This window comes from Danio aesculapii, chromosome 6 (assembly GCF_903798145.1).
Source record: "Danio aesculapii chromosome 6, fDanAes4.1, whole genome shotgun sequence".
Taxonomy (NCBI): domain Eukaryota; kingdom Metazoa; phylum Chordata; class Actinopteri; order Cypriniformes; family Danionidae; genus Danio; species Danio aesculapii.
Window position 1 is genome coordinate 20,562,856 of NC_079440.1, and position 17,083 is coordinate 20,579,938.

General features: G+C 37.3%; 1 protein-coding gene across 1 annotated transcript in view; it reads left to right on the top strand.

Moving 5' to 3' along the window:
* lhfpl4a (LHFPL tetraspan subfamily member 4a) overlaps positions 1-7,942 on the top strand; it is a 38,180-nt gene extending 30,238 nt beyond the window's left edge. Inside the window, exon 3 of the mRNA XM_056459025.1 lies at positions 7,002-7,942. Within this exon, the coding sequence (XP_056315000.1) occupies positions 7,002-7,006 (5 nt within the window). The 3' untranslated portion in view covers positions 7,007-7,942. The remainder of the gene's footprint in view (positions 1-7,001) is intronic.
* The last annotated feature ends 9,141 nt before the right edge of the window (positions 7,943-17,083 follow it).

Consider the following 17,083-nt stretch of genomic DNA (forward strand, 5'->3'; position numbering starts at 1 on the left):
TATGTCATAAAGTGGCTGATGAGTGTATATATGACAAGTTAATATTTGGATTTTATGAAAAAATATAATATAATATATGCAACATAGTTTAAACATTTTTTATTTGATGTACAATAGATCAAAGATATTAAGGATCTCTTTGTTTTGGCATAGTTTGATCATTACTGCCAGATTTTCTGTAAATGTCCTACATCATCTTGACTAGGTTTCTTAGCTTTCTTAACTTTGACAACTTCTTATCAAGATTTGTCCAGAAGTCCAGTCAGATGCTTGCAGCTTTTAGTTGTCTGGTGTAGCTCTTCTCAGAGTGCCATTAGCATGTTTGACATCCTGGGAGTGTATTACAGAAAGATCCTAACGTTAAAATCATATCCTATCTGTTTGCTAACAATTGTTATTTCAGTTTGGACCACATTTAAAACAAAAGCTGTTAAAGAACAGCATTTCCTAAGTTCGACTGTAAAGAGTTGGAGAACAACGGAGGTGAGGATCCAAGTGCAGTTTATTAAAAATCATCAAGCAGGCAAAGGTCAAAACAAGCATAGACAGGAACATGCAGATAATCCAAAAGCATGGTCAGAGTACAGGCAAATGGTCAGGACAGGTGGCAAATCAACATAAACAGTAAAACAAAGCAAAGGTAAGCAAGGAAAACTCTTCATAATGCTCACTTACAGTTTACAAGACTGAGCAAAGATGTGTGTGTGCTGCGTTTAAAGTATGGGTAATCAGTCCTCACAAGCTTCAGCTGTGTGTTTGCAATAAAGTGGAATCTGGGCCAGGTGTTTGAGTGCAGGGAATTATGGGATTTGTCTGTCTTTTTAGTGGCAGAATTGTAGTCCAGGTGCATGTTTTCCAGTGATCTGCAAGGTCTAGATCGCTGGTGACCATGACATCGCTAGGTATAGTTCATCCAGAAATGAAAATGACCTCATCATTTACTCTCCCTCAAGTGGTTTTAAAACCCACCGATGTCCATATAGTAGGAAAAAAATTACTCTGGAAGTCAATGACACCGGCTATAAGCATTTTCTAAAATATCTTCTTTTGTGTTCAACTGAACAAAGAATCTCAGATAAGTTTAGAGTGAGAAGGATGGGTAAATGATGGCAGATGTTTATTTTATTTATTTATTTTTTTGATGGACTATGCCTTTAAATAAAGATAGGAAGGTGGTATTACAGAAACAACCTAACTTACAAAAATCCTAAAAACTGTCTTTACTTCAGGCAAAACCGACAACTGTCCAACCTCCAAATTATTCGAGAGATAACAGGAGAAAACACTGATAGGCATTACATTTATTGATGGTTGAAAATGAAGAACAAAGATGTTTCATGGTAGAAAGACTCTAGAGGACTCTGAACTCTACATTCAATGACAAAACACATAAGTAATTACAGTCATTGAGCATTACCGCTTATAGTGCAAAGGACTTTTTTATTTATTTATTTTTGCTGATTTTGTTTATCCATTTTTTAACTCATTAGCATCTCACAAAGTGTTGGTTGCTTGGTAACAGACTTGAGAGTGGATTGTCAAACTTGACACAATGTAAGATGTCCTAACATAGAATAAGAATCCCAAATCAAGTTAAGGGTGCTGTCACACCTAGACGTTTGTTTCGGAGCCTGTTGCGTTTGCCAAATGTGAATGCAGTAATCGCGCTTAGAGCCGCGCCAAAACAATCGGTCCGAGATTGCCTGAATGAGTTGGTCTCGGCTCGATTGAAACAACTCTGGAGCGGATCGATTGTAAAGCAGTACGATCCAATGACCTAACGAACAAGGCTATATCACATGTATATTACATGTTAATTATGGATATGTAATAGGCATGTATGACTATATGAAGAGAGAATTATGAGTAGGACGAGATGTCATCATTCGTAAGGGTTAATGTGCGTTGCATGTCAAATACATAAGTAATAGCATGCTGAACTATTAACAATAGCTGTTTATCCATTAGGAAATTGACCGAACTGTCTGGTTTATCTGTTATTTCTCTCTATAATGTAAACCCTATAATGCATAATTCTAGCCAATGTCTATGTATAAGAAAGTCTGATTTATATCTGGTAAGGATGTCTGTTGGTGTCACCATTCAAAAATAAAACGCAGCTATTCGCTTATAATGTCTTATTGCTCATTATCATAAATTAAAATAAAGACGCATGACAGCTGAGTGGGACTCTGCAAAATAACCGTGGAACTCTGACCAATGTGAGGAGAGTTTACTCACACGTGACTTGTTTTAGCTGTTTTGGTCCATTTAGAAACTTTGCTGTGTATACACCCCCCATTTGTTGGAGAAGTGGACCTGACAGACTGAATTCGGGGAGTTTTCTCTTGAACACTAATAATTTACCTTTCCATTTGTCATTTAGCAGATGCAACTTACAAGTGAGGATAAAAGAAGCACTTCAACTCATCAGAAAATTGCAGTATATAAATGCTATTACAAGTCTAAGTTACGTCTAATTTTTCCCCCTCCAAGCATATAAAGAGAAGAGTGTCCTACAAGCCCACTCACCTGTGGAGCACACTAAGAACTGCAAGATGTTTTCAAAAACATGAAGTGTTGATAAGAAAAAGTGTGGGGCATACAAAGATGAGAGAGTGTATCCTACAGGTGGTTTGTCAAGTCCAAAAAGAAGCCATTAGAGGGGTTCAATAAATTACAAATTTAAATATTGTTTAATAGCAAAAACAAATTACACATTTGGCCTAGATTATAACTAAAGCAAATAGTAAAATACAATTTAAAAAGACTATCTGGCATTATGGGGTAAATTAAATGTGCAAAGCATAGTTTTTTGGGGTGATATTTTATTAGGTGATTGAACAGGTTGGTTGTGTTGCCAGACTTGGTTTTCACAACCATTGACATACTTTTAATCTGCTCCTTGTCACACTTCAGACAGCCAAACCACTTCCATGTAACAGAATTCGTGCTGCCTTTTTGTCAATAATTTCATCATCTTTGAATAATAACTCAAGGTTAGTTTACTTTCGTCACTGCCTCCACTCATTATTTCTTTATTTTTGTTGTCTTGTCGAGCTTGTTAGCAAAATGCAGTAGGAAGTGAAGTTTATTTATAAACTAATTTCGAGAGGATCACATGCTCATGATTGTTCTCAGCTGTTCCAGCATAGGCAGAGCGTGTGTAAGGCTGGGAAGGCTTAGCCTCCCCCTGGCCAGAGACCACGGACATAGCAGCAAAGAAAAAAAACTGCACTGAAAACATGTAACGGGTGTAAGGCAAAATATGAATGTAAATTAATGTTGATGATTAACAGAACACTTTAATTATTGTAAGTTTGTCAATCAATTTAAAGTCCTCCTCCGCACAAAATGGAACTGTCCAATTCGCACTTTGCACTGATGAGTTCGCAGCAGCTCTGAAAACAAAACCAAAACTGCTGGCCAGCGAACTAATCCGATTTGCTGGTCAAGGACATAAATAATAATTGACAAATCAGTATTATGAGAGAGGTATAATAATATATTATTCTGGTTTAACTTGTTTTCAGCATTAAATAAATAGGTAGTTTTATTTATTTATTTTTGCAAAAAGATTGGATACTCAAAATGTCACTTGTTGAATAAATTACTATATTACCAGAGATCATAAATATAAGAAACTAGCTATTCTACACTTAGTTTAAGAGTAGGCACTGAGGTCTACCCTATTTAGTCCACTCATTTTTAAACTTCTGGCCCCTAGCTGCATATCGAAAATGACATAACCACAGGACTATACACAAAAACACATCAATGCTTATAATGGCAGGTCTAAAAGGAGGATTGTGCTGTATAAGGTAGGGCAGTGGCTATTATTTCAATTGACTGCCATGCCAAAACACATTTTTTCTTTGTTTGTTAGACAGAGGCTACCATTAATCTATAATATAATATAATATAATATAATATAATATAATATAATATAATATAATATAATATAATATAATATAATATAATATAATATAATAATATTTTATTATTATTATTATTATTATTATTATATACACTACCGGTCAAAAGTTTGGGGTCAGTTGGTTTTTTAAATGCTTTAAAATAAGCTTCACCTGCTCACCAACGCTGCATTTATTTAATCAAAAATACACTACAAATTGTAAAATTGTGAAATGTTATTGCACTAGAAAATAACTGTTAAAAAGTAGATGAATTTTCAGCTTCATTACTCCAGTCTTCAGAGTCACGATTCTTCAGAAATCACTCTGTTTCACAATATTAATAATAATAATAATAATTATTATTATTATTATTATTATTATTATATTTATTATTATTATTACTATCATTATTATTACTATTATCATTATTAATGGTAATAAAAGCAACAAGGAGTATTAATTTCATTTGAAACTACATACAGTATAAGTAATAAATAATATTTAATAATAAGTATTAAACAATTAAAACATTTTATATATATTTAATAAATGCCGCCTTGATGAACAGAATAATATTAATTGAATAATTAAATAAAATTAATAATTAAAATAAATAAATTAAATTAAATAAACTGCCCCTAAACTTTTGACTGGTATAGTGTAGATCAGTGGGTTAGTTTAATGAAATAATTTAATGTGTGTGTTGAATACAATAGACGTTTGGTGATAGGCTGTATATTAGTAGCGCATATATTAGCCGTACCCTCGAGTTTGTTCACCCTCCGCCTATGTGTTCCAGCATCAGCTCATGATTGATTATCCTATCAAATGATTCCTAACTCACTATAAATAGCTATAGAGTTTTTCTTATATATATATATATAGAGTTTTTCTTATCTCAATATCTTCATCTTGAAGAAACAGGAAACGGGAGGGAGCCCAGGGCTCGAGGATCTCAAAAGCTCGGGGCTCTCTCCCGGACAGCATGCCAAGCAAGCTTTATTATCAATCATCAGCTAAGTGTGAACTCTTGAAATGGTCTTTTACCTTCATGCTTATTGATTGTTGTTGTCACATATTGTTGCTGTGTGATTGGCTCTTAGATCAATATCGAGTAAAAATGTTCAGAGCTTATGATCATTATCGAAATAAATGTTATTGAAATTCGATATGATATCGTTTATTGGCCCAGCCCTAGATATTAGCATTAATTTTTTAAACAACTTTCCATTTTAGATTAACAGGCCTGCACTTGTATGGATGTTCAGGTGGCAGCACTCATGATAGAACTGAGTGTTTGCATTCCTGAAGAAACATAAAGTCAAAAGCCTGTTGCTTGCATTACCTTCACTGAGCAGAAACTGGCATTGAAATGAGGAAAAGCTGAAAAGCAAAGCATCAGGCTGTATTTTGTACAAAGTGCACAATATAATCTAAGAGTTATGAGACTTTATGAAAGGAACTATATGAATAGGTGCTATTTATTGCTCTCCCTCTAACCTTCATTTATCTTAACAGAAGTAAAAGTCATCCCACTATTACTGGCCACTAGTGGTCACTTCAGTTCTACCTGCTTTGACATAGTGGCATATATCTTTGCAAAAACAACAACAACAACAACAACAACATATCCCAGGTAGCAAATAATTCTGGCCCAGATTTGGCATAAATCTGGCACAGCAGGCACTCATCTGGTACTGGCAAACAGCATGTGCCCTATCTTGACCCACATTTAAAATTCAATTTTTCTTAATATCAAATAAAGAAAAAAATGTCTACTAATCAGGTTGCTTCGAGAATAAGCACAAACACCAACATATCTGGCCCAGTTATGGGTTATTAACTTGGCTGAGACTTGGCCCAGATATTGTCCATGTTTGGCCCTTGTCTGGAAGCTTGACTTGGTCCAGTCATGTACCGTAATTCACTGCGGCATGTGGGCGAAGCAAAAGCTGATTATGTGGGCCAGAGCTGGGCCAGAGATATTTTGCTATGTGGGATGAATTCAAATACTTACAAGACCAAAGAGGAGATGGATATTAGTAAGCAGCAAAAAAAAATACAAGGAATATTTTAGAATATGAAAAGATCCCAAAGTAAAAGATTTTTAGGAAACGGTATGTGTGAGACGGGTATAATTTTACCACATTCACAGACATATTAGATGCATTCATTCAAATGAATAGAGTCTTTCTTTGGTTGTGGTTTAGTAATTATTTATCACAAGTCCTGATTAAAATCTAGATGCAAAATCAAAATCAAAATTGGTTAGGAGGTAAGAGGATGTGTTACCTGTCTGAATCAAACCTTTCCTTTCCACTGTGAATCTATGCTAACCCAGAATATGCCAAACTATTCCTGTGTCATCATTCCGTCCAACTGTTCTCCTTTGTTTGAATGTTCTCAGCGCATCAACAAAGCGGACCTGTAATATAGTTTAAAGGGGTGGTCCACTACGATATCATGTTTTAAACTTTAGTTGATGTGTAATGTATATGTGTGAACATAAACAACATATCTGAATGTAATACGCTCAAAGTTCAATGCAAAGGGAGACTTTTTGCGTTTACATCTGGGTTAGTGATGTCATAAACCCTTTAGGTTATGCACATACACCCCCGTGCAGTGAAGGGGCATGGCCTGTAATGTTATATCAGATGCTTCCTGGTGATGTGGAGCTGATTTGCAAATCACAGTACATTATGTTAGTTGACAAATCAGAACCTCTTGAGGGCAGGACTTCAGAGGAACTAGGAAATATAAGTCGTTTTCATGCTAGCTGAGTAGCTGTAAATAGTCAAAGTAGGATATATAAAAAAAATAACGTGATTTTCTTCAAATGAAGCATGAGCACACATTTCTTTGCATCTTATCAACACAATCAAGCCTTAAAAATACACTCTGGACCACCCCTTTAATTAATGTATTTGGTATGAGCTGACTGATTGCCGCTGCTGAGGATAGCACTTTTATCCTGTTGTAATTCCAGAGATTTTGATTATTATGTGTGGTGCAAATTTTCAATTCACTTTTGACTTTTTTTTGTTCTTGTTTGTTTCTCTCCCTCTTTCTTTTTTGCCTTAGATTGAGATCCGAGATACCAAGGACCCTCGATTCGGCATCCAGCGGTTTCCGTGAGGAGACAGCATCCCCCTCTCTCCTTTTTCTCCTCCTCCGCCCTTCTCTCCTTGTCCTCAGGCCTGTGTCTCTAAACTCAGTCAGGATGCTGCTAGTTCAGCTCTTTGTAATATAGAAAAAAGACTGGAATACACTTCAAGAAGAGAACATATTCAGCATACACCTATTTAAATATCATGAGAATTGAAAACCAATAAAAAGAAGAAAAGATCAGCTTTACATAAGCCAACAACTCTGGGAAAGTAACACGTTACGCATATTACTACTGTTATTTAATAATGCTTTGACGACAATTATGATGATAGTCATGATTATGCTTGCGGCAGCGATATTATGTTCAGACTTTCATATTTGATCTAAAATGGGGAACATATTTCTAGCTTTAAGGAAATATATTGAATCGATGCATATGTACAAGAGATTGGGTGCTACTCTGGACACGCAGATGACAAGGACAAACAACAAGCCAAAAATTTAAATAAACAGAAAAAAAGAAGCATTTTGTACAGCACAAGATGTAATTTTGAAGATCATCTTTTTCTGACAAATTTTGAATTCCCCTCTTTGTACATGTGGTCAGCAATCAGAGTTAATCGATTAGTTAATTTGTAAAAATCTATATTTCTATGGATACAGGGTACAGCCATTAAGCATTTATTCAACCGCATCTCAATCCTTCTGCAAACTGGATTCAACAGATTTATTATTTTATCACCCGAAGGTTCTGATGGTCATGCTGTGACTGTGCAGACTAACAGCAGTTTTCTAATTTGGCATGTAAACCTCTTCTTACTTTGCTTATTTACAGAAATGTTCTCTCTTGATATTTCCTTTTTCGTTGAAGAGTGAAAGATTCATGATTATTGAATAGTACACGTTTGCGCTCATTTTCCGCAGCTGTTTGTGGTCATGAGACCAAGGTGATTTCATTTTCATTAGTCGTTTGTCTGGAGGAAAAGCCCTGCATGCTGCATTTTACTCAGGCCCAACATGTTCTGATCTGCCATCTCCCATATCAAGTAGAGCACAGTGGAACAGCACAAAGTTAACCAGAACACATCTACTAAGTGACTATAGAGACTTGGTGTACAGTCATAAAAATGACTACTTCTATGTTTCCAAGGCAAGATGTGTAGCACAATAATTCACAAACACTTTCTCGCATACACTCATCCTTACATTCGATGGACTGATGTGACTTATTCCTCACATATGCAAAGCGCAACAACCTAATCTTCAAACGATATCACAGTACCAGTTGCAAATGCGAAAATCCTAATATTTTCTTACAAACATTCAAACAAAATAGGAATCTCTGCACAGAACAAACACTCACACACACATAAAACATTGGTCCAAAGGAAAACATTTTTTGGTTTGTTTCATTTTAGCTGCATCTCTCTTCAATGGCGTCATTTAGGGTCTGGAACTAATACAGACCTTCGAGGTGTACTTGACAGAACATTTCACCACCATTTAGGATCACTTCAAGAGGACAGTCCATTGGGGTGTAAGTCTGACCCCTGCAGCCCTTTGAGCGGGAGATTTTTGGAGGTGCTATGGAAAGGACTGAAAATGAATGTGACGTACTCCACGGTGCTTAAACCCTCCTTGCCCTTAGATAAAGACTGATTGCTGCTCCCCATCTACCTCAGTCTTGAACCCCTCCTACTCTGTTTACTTGATGTGCTCCGCTGGGAGATGACTACTGAGATCAGATGAGAGCGGGGTTGTGAGGAGCAGGAAGATTACACTGCATTGGACTTTTAGTTTAACAGCTTTCTTTAAAATGCATCTCCTTGCATCCAATCACTCATCTAGTCCTTTACATTACATTTAAATTTTGAAAAAGCAGAGACATTTGGTTTTTGTGTTGAATGCTGCATGTCTTGATTTTGCCAAGTACAATGCGATCCTGGATTAACATCTATGTTTATCGTGGAACATCATTTTCGGTGGAAAATGTATCCATGCCTATTGCCTACTCCTAAACCCAACTATAACCATAAATTATTCCCAAAAGCAGAGGGGAATAATAGTTGGATACAATCAAGTGCATAAACCTAACTGTAAGCTTAAACTTAACATAAACGGTAAACTTTCCCTTAATTCTGATTGGAATGTGTTTTAGGATCAACATAGATGTTAATCCAGGAACATGTCCTACTTGGTGTAGTCAGGTTGGCGGTTGAATGTCTGTTTACCCCAAAATCTGGCTTTCATAAAGAGGTCAATAAAAAATCCAAATGAATTGTCAATTTAATCCAAATCCAAAGGAACTTGATGACTTGATGTGTTATGTTCACACACAACCATTGATAAATGAACAATGTTTACAGTATTCCAATTTGGTCACCAAAGCTTAAGAACAGTGAGAAGTGGTCAGGTTGTTTCTTGTGTGAGAACCAGTGAGCTCTTCTGTTTAATATTTTTCTTTTATAAAGTGATCATGTCTCTTCAGATGATGTGGATTAAACTGCTTGAGTCATAGGAATGATTATTATAATTTATTTTATTTTTTTAGACTTTGATTTTGTGGACTTGCAATGACTAGACAAGACATTTCATTAAAATTTAACAATTCAATGAATAGGGTGACACAGTGGCTCAGTGGTTAGCCTCACAGCAAGAAGGTCACTGGTTCGAGTTCCGGCTGGGTCAAATGGCATTTCTGTGTGAAGTTTGCATGCTCTTCCCTTGATCGCGTGGGTTTCCTACTGGTGCTCCGGTTTGCCCCACAGTCCAAAGACATGCAGTATAGGTGAATTGAATAAACATCGCCGATGGCCAATAGACATCACGATGCTACGCCACTTCTAAGGCGCAATCCTCCGTCCTGCCCCTGTTGCAGCAGCAACCCGCTCGAGAAAAATACACACGGCCCCGTTTACACTAATACCGTCTTAAGGCCCGTGCACACCGATGCTTTTTGCACGCATTTTCCATCGACGTTTAACGCCTCGTGACTAAATAAAGGGCGCCAATGTGATCGTACGCACCAACGCGTAAAACACCAGCCGTAAAAGCATAATTTTTTAAAAAACACCTCATGCTCATTTTTTTGTTTTGACGCACCGCATCAAAAACTTCTCCACCAATCAGATTGGCACTTTGGTTCACGTGCACGGAGCTGCTGAAGTTACAGTAAACAGCACTCAAGCACAAAACTGTCAATGCGAGCGCACATTGAAGAAGATGCTCAGAGGCGATATGAAGGTAGAGCTGCTTATTGCACTGGTGAACAATAATCATTTCTTCATCGCTAGAGCTGGAGCTGCTACTTGAACCATTCATGCTTGTTCAAGTTGCCAGTAACTTTAACAACAAGCGTGTCAACTTTCTGTTTTCTTCGTCTGTGTTACAAGCAGGTGTCAGAAGCTTAAAGTTGTGTAGCGTCATCTATCATCATGGAGTGATTTTGCATACTCTTCTGCTCGACGGCAGTGAAGATTGATTGGGTTTGAATACGGAAAAATGTCTCAAAAAACGCTGAAGATACACGCAAACGAAAAGCATCCCGGTGGATACGAGCCTTTAGTTTTAAAATGGCATTTTAGAACGAAAACGATCCACGTCCACACTGGCGTTTCACTTAGCATTTCTGAAAAGCCCTCCTTCCACACTATACCACTGAAAGTGCACATCATGTGACCACACACAAACACACACACATTCTCTGTCATGCACTGCAGCGTACGCGTGCCTCTGAGCTCCAGCAGTCAGCGGGTGCTTTGAGCACAAAACCCCAGAGAGCAGTGCACGTCGGACAGTTTATTAAGGATGTACCGCTGGATTGTGTCTCACTATAGTTGTTAAACGTGATATTTAATTCATCTTGTCTCTATCTAACGACTTTTCTTTCTTTGAATCTATCAGTTAACGTGTCACAGCATCAGTACTTCAATCTTTCGCTTTCACACTTGTACTCAGTAATTTTAGTGAAAACCTCAGATACTGTTTGTTGATTCCTGTTGGTTGTGCACCTTTTAACCTTCTAAGTTTGTTGACACCATTATGACGACACAGATCACTCTGCTTATCAATGCCAGAGTCCCGCGGAAAATGTGATTGACGGGTGGTAATTTGTGTGTAACTTATCATTTATTTATGATTTGGTTATGGTTAAAACAAAGACCATGCGGGTCAAGTAGTTGAAACAGTAGGCTACAAATAATTAATTCGTTATTCATTCATTTTCTTTTCGGCTTAGTCCCTTTATTAATCTGGGGTCGCCACAGCGGAATGAACCACCAACTTATCCAGCATATGTTTTACGCAGCGGATGCCCTTCCAGTAGCAACCCATCACTGGAAAACATCCATACACACCCATTCACACACACACACTATGGACAATTTAGCTTACCCATTCACCTGTACCGCATGTCTTTGGACTTGTGGGGGAAACTGGAACACCCGGAGGAAACTCACACGCGAACACGGGAGAACATTCAAACTCCACACAGAAATGCCAACTGACTTAGCCAGGCTAGTGACCTTCTTGCTGTATGGCGAATGTGCTACCCACTGCATCCCCTTGCAGCTCCTGAATTCGTTATGACTTAATTAATTATTCATAAATATTCAATTAACCGTCATCTACGACGACGATGCCATCATCCAATAGCGATGTTTCACATTAGACATCGTTCGATGACAAATTGGTTGACATCGCCCAACCCTATGCTGGATAAGTTGCCGGTTCATTCCGCTGTGGCGACCCCAGATTAATAAAGGGGACTAAGCCGTGGGAAAATTAAATGAAATTCAATGAATAGACTTTTGGATAAACAGACCATTCATTTTTGTTTTAACTATAAGCAAATGTCTTATGGCTGTGGAACAGGATTAAATGATAATAATTTACTGTATTTTTGGTGAACTTTCAGTTTAACTATTCACAATAATTTAACATGTATACCTGTTTATTGTATTTTGACTTTAATGAAGTGCAACATTGGTGACAAGAAAGATGAATATTTAAAAATATATCTTAGACAGGGTTTTCCTGGCTTAAATGAGGTGGAGGTGGTATCCCAGTCATGGAAATTGCTACTTGAAACAAACAAATTTTGTATTATTCTTGTAATTTATTAAGTAAAATCTGATCTTATTTAAAAAAGCTAATGTAAATGTAATTACACATGACCAGTTCTTGGGGATCACTTAGGGTCTTCTGATTATTTTTTATTGAGAGGCGAATGTGATACAAAATTTGAAGGACTTAGCTGCCTAATTCTCTATGCAGGAAAAACCCTGTTAGAAATGTCTTTGCTTTCCTTCATTCATCATTCACATTTGATAATGTACTGTTCGTCATCATACAAATAAAGAAATTCCCAACCCAGTTAAACTTCAAACAAAAAACACATTTAATAGTAATTTAGACCTGAGTGCACTGTGCTGGGTCAGTTTACCCTCAATGACAACTATTTCTTTCAGAGAATTTGGCCACCTCAGGGGCAGTGTAGTTCTGCACTATTTGAATATAAATTCTTCTTAAAGCCATTTTTATTCAGTGTTTATCTCAGTGCCTGTAGCCTGCACTGACATGCTTACGGCTCGGTACCTAGAAGTTATTCAAGAGGATATACTATTTTGTAATTCGAGGCAATCCACCTGACTGGTTTGCAAAAAAGTATCATTCCATTATCATTTCCGTCGTGTTTAAGATTTATGCAGTGTTTTCATTTTGAGACACCCCAGCAGACTCAGGACATCAACATGATGTCAGATTGACATTGTACCCCAACATCGCAGGATGTGGCACTTTGTTTGGAAATGAAAATCAGGTTGATGTCAGAACCCAATGTCAAGCCGACGTCAATGTCCAACATTGAATAGACGTTGCATTTTGGTTACTTTCCAACGCAACCTAAAAACACAAAATATGAACGTCTAATTATGTTACAGCTTGACGATGTGTGGACGTTACCAATATAACATCTATCAGACATTGGGTTTTGGGTGTCATACCTGACGATTAAATGTCAGTATATCTGACGTCAATATGACGTTGGATTTTGGTCATTTTCCAACACAATCTAAAATCAACAAAATATACAAGTCATTTCATGTCGTTATTTTACGTCAAATTAACATCGTCCTTAGATCTATCCTAATATTAACATCGAATGAAGTTCTGTGTCTGCTGGGATGTGAAGAAGTAGAAAGAAGCATTTAAGTGAAAAGTTCTGGACTGATCATATAGTGTAAATCTAATTTGCTAGCTTTGTTATTTTCCACGCGACCTTCATTCAGTTAATCTCATGTGAAACAGCATTGTCATCCAGTGTCCTGTCATTAACATTTACATATCAAATCAAGCTTTGATGGGCCTGTGTACTGAAGACTAGTGGTGTTTGTTTCATGGGTTTTTAACTTTACTTTCTCTTACTGTCCTTACCGCATCGTTTTCTTGATCCACCATTAAAACAAAAAGGATTAACCGTGCCAAAATGAAAGAAAAAGAGTACTGTGGAAAGATATGACAAGTTTGATTTCTGAAGTTCACATTGTCTTTTCTTGTGCTTCACGTGTTTAATGCCTCTCTTTTGGAGATTATGCTTTTTGCTCTAGTTGTAATGTTTTCCCCCTCTGATCTTTCTGGAATGCTGTATTCTCTAAATTAATCTAAAATGTATAAAATATTTCTGCAAGTCATAGGGGAGTGCGACATAACTGACATCGTCACCATCACTGAAACATTGTTGGTGTTGTTGTTTAAAATATTAAAAAAAGAAAAACATCGAGTACTATGTTATGGGTTTATTTTGGGGAAAGGTACGTGTTTTACTCAGATAAAAGCATGCATTTATGTATCACAAATGACAAACAATTCTTTTAACATCCTGCAAAGTACATTTCAATTTGTTTGATTCAGTGTGTGTGTGTGTTTGCAAGTTATATTTAGCTGTATCTGAGCTAGAAAATATGCTGGAAGCCTGTTTGCACATTATATAACGATTATGAAAAAATGCTGTCTGTGTGTCCAGTCTGGTGAATGTCGGCAGAAAGCCATTTCCTGTAGCGCTTATTAACAGTGCCATGCAGGAGAATGGAGGGCGAGATCAAAAGAGCGAGTGATGATGAAAGAGAAAGGCTGGGCCCTGGCCAACACAGACAGGATGGCCCTTGTCCAGAGGGGATGCCAGCATATCAGCAGGCATTAAACGGCATCTTTGGAATGGCCAGGTGCTGCAAGCTGTGCTATAAAGACAAACACCTCCACCCTGAGAGTAATTACAAGTTGGCTTCACCGGAAATCCACAAATGCCACACTGGGTCACAAAATGACACAATTTGTATTCTAGTACACATGATTACATTTTCATGTATTGATATTTTAGAATTAGATTTTTGTACATAAGTACTGTGAACATGCAAATCATATACACTACCTGACAGAAGTCTTGTCGCCTATGCCAAATTTTAGGAACAATAAATAATAACTTGACATCAAGTTCATCATTTGGTATGAAAAGTGGCTTTTATGAAGGCAAAGGTCCCTAGATTACGCTTTATTTACCAAATAAAATATGATCATGCCTTGATTTTTAGTTATTTAATTATGACAGTAAGGTCTGACTTTGCTTAGACAAAAGTCTTGTCATTTAACAGAAAAAATGTACAGGATAGACTATAAAGTCATGGTGCACTGAAAAACGAGTTATATTGCGCATGACTTCCATGAGCTTGGAGGACCATCCACACATCTCTGCAATGACTCAAATCACTTATTAATAAAGTCATCTGGAATGGCAAAGAAAAATGTTCTTGCAGGACTCCAAGAGTTCATCAAGATTCTTTGGATTCATCTTCAATACCTCCTTCATCTTACCCCAGACATGCTCAATAGTGGTCATGTCTGGTGACGGGCTGGCCAATCCTGGAGCACCTTGACCTTCTTGCTTTCAGGAATTTTGATGTGAAGGCTGAAGTATGAAAGGAGCGCTATCCTGCTGAAGAACTTGCCCTCTCCTGCAGTTTGTAATGTAATGGGCAGCCTAAATGTCTTGATACCTCAGGCTCTTGATGTTGCCATCCACTCTGCAGATCTTTCATGTGCCCCTAAACTGAATGTATTCCTGAATCATAATTTTCCTTCACCAAACTTGACTGATTTCTGTGAGAATCTTGGGTCCATGCGGGTTCCAATAGGTTTTCTGCAGTATTTTGTGATGATTTGGATGCAGTTACAGATGATTCATCGGAAAAATCTACCTTTTGCCACTTTTCCAAATGTTCAACTAGAAGTTAAGTTATTGTTTGTTGCTTTTACAACTGGGATCGACAAGACTTTTGTCGGGCAGTGTACAGTAGTAAACATTTGAAGTGGATCATCACATTTCATCAGAGTTGTCCTAAAACTTTTGAACACCCATTTTTGTTCTAGGACAATTTTGAAAAACACTTTTGATTCACTTCGAATGTTGACTACTATAGATAAAATAATGTTTTTCACAGTGTAATACCAAAACAGTGCAATTTTATTACTATATTTTTCATTTTAAAGAATTCAAAAATTAAAATATAATGGGAACCAGTACATATAGGCTAATAGGCTAGTTGCACTTAGTAAGCTACTGGCAATACAAATTAAGTGTATGGTTTAAAGGGAGAGTTCATCCTAAAATCTAAATTTATTTAGTTTGCAAGTGGTTCCAAAGCTTTATGAGTTAATGAGATGAAAACTTGAGAAAAGCTACTTCAGTAGTAGGAAAAACATTGTCCAGTATATCATTTTTGTGTTTAGCAGAAGAAAAGAAACAAACAGGATTAGAACAAGTGGGGAGAAGGTGAGTAAATGATGACAGAGATTTTTTTTTTTTTTTTGAACTATCCCTTTAAGATCATGCTTAGGGTTTGGTACCTACTTATGAGTTCATTATTGTGGCTACCGTATTAAGTATTTTAATGTTCAAGTGCACTGTACAAAAAAGTAATAAACGTTTGAATAAAAAGGATGTTAATACTTTTAACACCATATTGTGATCCCAATGTATCTTGCTGAATAATCATCACAATATGAGTGCACTAAATGGACATGGTTAGCTACAGTACTGAGGTTTCCAGTTCTTAGCTAAAAATGGTGGCACCTCTGCTGGTTAAACTACTTGATGTATTGTGAGAGATGCACTTCTACAGACAGGTATCATAGCTGTAACAAGTGTTTATTGAGTTACCATTCTCCTTTTCTGTGAGCTTGAGATGAGCTGGCCAAATGCCCAAAGAACTTGATCACTGGATATTTTCTCTTTCTCAGACCATGCTCTGTAAACCCTAGAGACGGATGTGCATGGAAATTCATTTCAACTAATATTTATTTTTAAAGCACTGTTTACAATGTAGATTGCCCAAGCAGAATAAAAAATAAAATCTAAAAAATATTTTGGATTGTGGAACATTCCAGCAAGTAAGGCAGGATTAAAGGCAATTCAATTTAGTTTAATACAAATGTAATTGTTGAAGTCTGGCTCAGTCTCATACAGTTCAGTTTAATTCTCGTTCAAGAGTTCACACTTAGCTGATAACTGATTATAAGCAAGTTTGGCATACTGTCCCGGGAGAGAGCCCTGAGCCCAAAAGGTCCTTGAGCCCTGGGCTCCCTCTCGTTTGCAGGGCGAGAGGGGAGCGCTGAGCTCAGGCTGGTCTTGAGAACTCCCCCCCTTTTTTGATAAGAGCTGATGACTAGAATGAATGTGATGAAGAGATATGCTGCTGGATGAGAGTTTGACTGTAGTGCTAAATTTAGATTGATCAATTAACCCGTAGCGCATGTTTCTGAAATGTGGGAGGAAACCGGAGAACCCAGGGAAAACTCACACGAGCACAGGAAGAACATGCCAACCCTGCACAGAAACGACAGCCGGCCCATTAAAGGACCAGAACCGACGATGTTCTTGCTGTGAGGCAACAGCGCCAACCACTGGGCCACCGTGCCACCCTATGAAAAAAAAGATGGTGGAGTAGGGGTACAAGGGGGGATTCTTCAAATCGAAGATGACTGTAGTGAGAAACCTTGGCTCT